Source organism: Talpa europaea, assembly GCF_964194135.1.
Source record: "Talpa europaea genome assembly, chromosome: 12".
NCBI classification, from domain to species: domain Eukaryota; kingdom Metazoa; phylum Chordata; class Mammalia; order Eulipotyphla; family Talpidae; genus Talpa; species Talpa europaea.
Window position 1 is genome coordinate 85,850,013 of NC_140079.1, and position 2,575 is coordinate 85,852,587.

General features: G+C 50.1%; 1 protein-coding gene across 1 annotated transcript; it reads left to right on the plus strand.

Annotated features, from left to right (window-relative positions):
• Positions 1-1,191: 1,191 nt before the first annotated feature.
• Positions 1,192-1,502, plus strand: LOC311181196 (elongin-C-like; the record flags this gene model as incomplete). The annotated part of the gene is made up of 1 exon (XM_084249502.1): positions 1,192-1,502. One exon carries the CDS (start codon positions 1,192-1,194, stop codon positions 1,456-1,458), a length of 267 nt encoding a protein of 88 aa, XP_084105628.1. The 3' UTR covers positions 1,459-1,502.
• Between the last annotated feature and the right edge of the window lie 1,073 nt (positions 1,503-2,575).

Here is a 2,575-nt window from a genome sequence, read left to right on the forward strand (position 1 = left end):
TGCCGGACCCCTTCGTCAATTGTAAGGAATCCTCAGGATTCTTCCCTCCATTGCATCCCTCATTTAGAACGTCCTGAAGGGCAGAGACAAGTACCTTGAAGTTAATGAAGCTTAAGTTTCAAAACCCCTCCTTTGGGGGAGGGAAGGAGATTAAAAAAAAAACAATAACCTCTCCCTTAAGGGGGGTCTTCATTGCCAGAAGTATCTGGGGGCTGTAGAATTCTTTAGATGAGGTGGGGAAGCCAGGTTGCAACCAGAAAATGTTTGCATGTAAGCATTTCTGGTAATTTGCCTAAAGAGATCTCAGAGGAAAAGGCATTAATCCACGAAGCGTCACTATTTTCATTGTTCATTCCAATGACCGTCTTTTTAACTAAGGACTCCGCTGGTTATCCTCAGTCCTGTCTGCCTAATTCCTGGATTCGCCCTGCAGGCATCCCAGATACCTAGGACTCAGGCACAACAGCTGAACTCAAGATCTGCTGTGAGGTAATTCATAACCATCCATACGTCCAGTATCTCAAACTGGAAAGGTAGACAGCACCTTCCCATTTCCTTGCTTCCCACATATGGCCACCAAATCTTGTCCCTTACGTCTTCAACATTTACCCATTCTATCGTTTCTCTCAAGTCTCACACCTGACCCCGAACCCTTGATGACTTACAATTAATGAACATACCCTGAACTGTTGGGTCTGCTGGCACCTTGCTCCTCTTCCCACTACCTTTATCTACAGCTGCCTCCCTACCCTATTCATTGACATTTTCTCAGTCTTATGTAAAGTGCTATGCAAATGAACTTCAAGCTGAGTCAAGTCCTCTAGCCTCCTCCTGCTCTCTAACAGGCAGACAGCTGCTCCTAACCCTCCTAGCAAGTGAAAATTCTGGAGCTCAGGCCATCTGCACCAGCCTCCTAATTGGCCTCTCTGCAGTCAATCTCTCCCCTCCCCAAAGTTCCAGCTCTTGCAGGGTTTCTGTTCCAACGCGGGTATCAGGACAAGCATGAGAAAGTGTAATATCATCGGGGGTGGGGGCGGCCCTGGAGTGAGGGCTTTGGCGGTGCTCGGGGACACAGTGTGGCTGTGGAGGGGACGAGACACTACCACAGTTGCTCTGGAAGTGGAGTACAGTTCCAGAAGAAATTCACAGAGGGAGGGGGAAACCCACAGTGACTGTGAAGGTCCTGATGCCATGTATGTCAAATTAATATCACATGATGGCCATGAATTTATTGTAAAAAGAGAGCAAGCCCCAACATCAGGAACAATAGAAGCCACGTGGAGTGGCCCCAGTCAATTTGCTACAAATGAAATCAGTTTGAGAGCGATCCCTTCTCAGCGGCTGTCAAAGGGGCTGTGTGTTCACTGCACAAACAGCTGGACCGAGATTCCTGAATTCCCAATTGCATCTGAAATTGCCCTGCAACTGCTAATGACGGCGAACCGCCTAGATTGTTAAATAAAGTAAATGGTATAAACTGTTAAAAAAAAATACATCATCTCAGACTGATGCAGCCTCATGACCTACGAAGCAGGTAGAGGGGGCACAGATGGTGGGCAGGGTGATGCCGTGTTAGACCAAGGGTCTCTGGTGAGGCAGCAGTTGAACAGAGACCTAGGAAGGCTTTCCACGCGGCTGTCACTGGAGTCGTGTCTAATTGCAGACCTAAGGGCTCCCTCTCCCTCTTCAATTCCTTTCATGACTCTCACGAAAGTCCTCTCTGGAGCCCCCAGATCCCTGCACGGTGGCCCCTGCCGAATTCTCCAGCCTGGCCTCTCCCAGCCCCCCACACTTCACTCACCTGGGTTCCCCGCTAGCGTCCCTTTACAGGCACTCTCTCCCCTCGGGGTCTTCTTGCACGTGCTTCTCTTTCCTTCCCACCTGGTCAAACCTGTATGTCCTTAGTCCCAGGGAACACCCGCTAACCCCCAGAATCCTCCCTGGCCCTCAGGCTGCGTGATATCTCCAGTAACAGGCTGTGCTTTTTTGCTTCTGGGCACTTTAACATGAGGAATAATTACATGCCTTCCTCAAGGTTCCTGGTGAGAAAGGGGTCACATCTTTCTAGTTCACTCCTGCACACATGTCTATACCCATTGTCCGGGGGAGCGCACACGCTAAGTATCAGTAGCGGAGTGTATTGGTGTCCTCGTGCATGCATGATAGCAATAACCCACGTGTTCAATACACTGAAAAATTGGGGGCCTCCCTGGTGGCGCAAGGGGTTAAGATGCAGCACTTAGGGACTCCCTGGTGACGCAAGGAGTTAAGCGCCGCACTACGAAGCAATCCACAGCCTCTGCAGTACGAGTTCGATCGCTGGCTGGCCAGGGAGCAACCCACATGGCGCAGCAGACCTCTCCTGTCTCACTCACTGCTCCCCTCAGCTGTGTATTTCAGTAGATCTGCCTGTTCTGCTCCCCTCTCTGTCTCTGGTGAATCCTTTCACCCTCTGCATCTCTGGCCTGCACCCCAGCCCTTGTATGCATAAATAAATCTTTAAAAATATAAACACGGCGGCTTCACTAACCCCCACCTTGGGTGCGTGAATTCTGCCCAGGACCAATAAATTTTC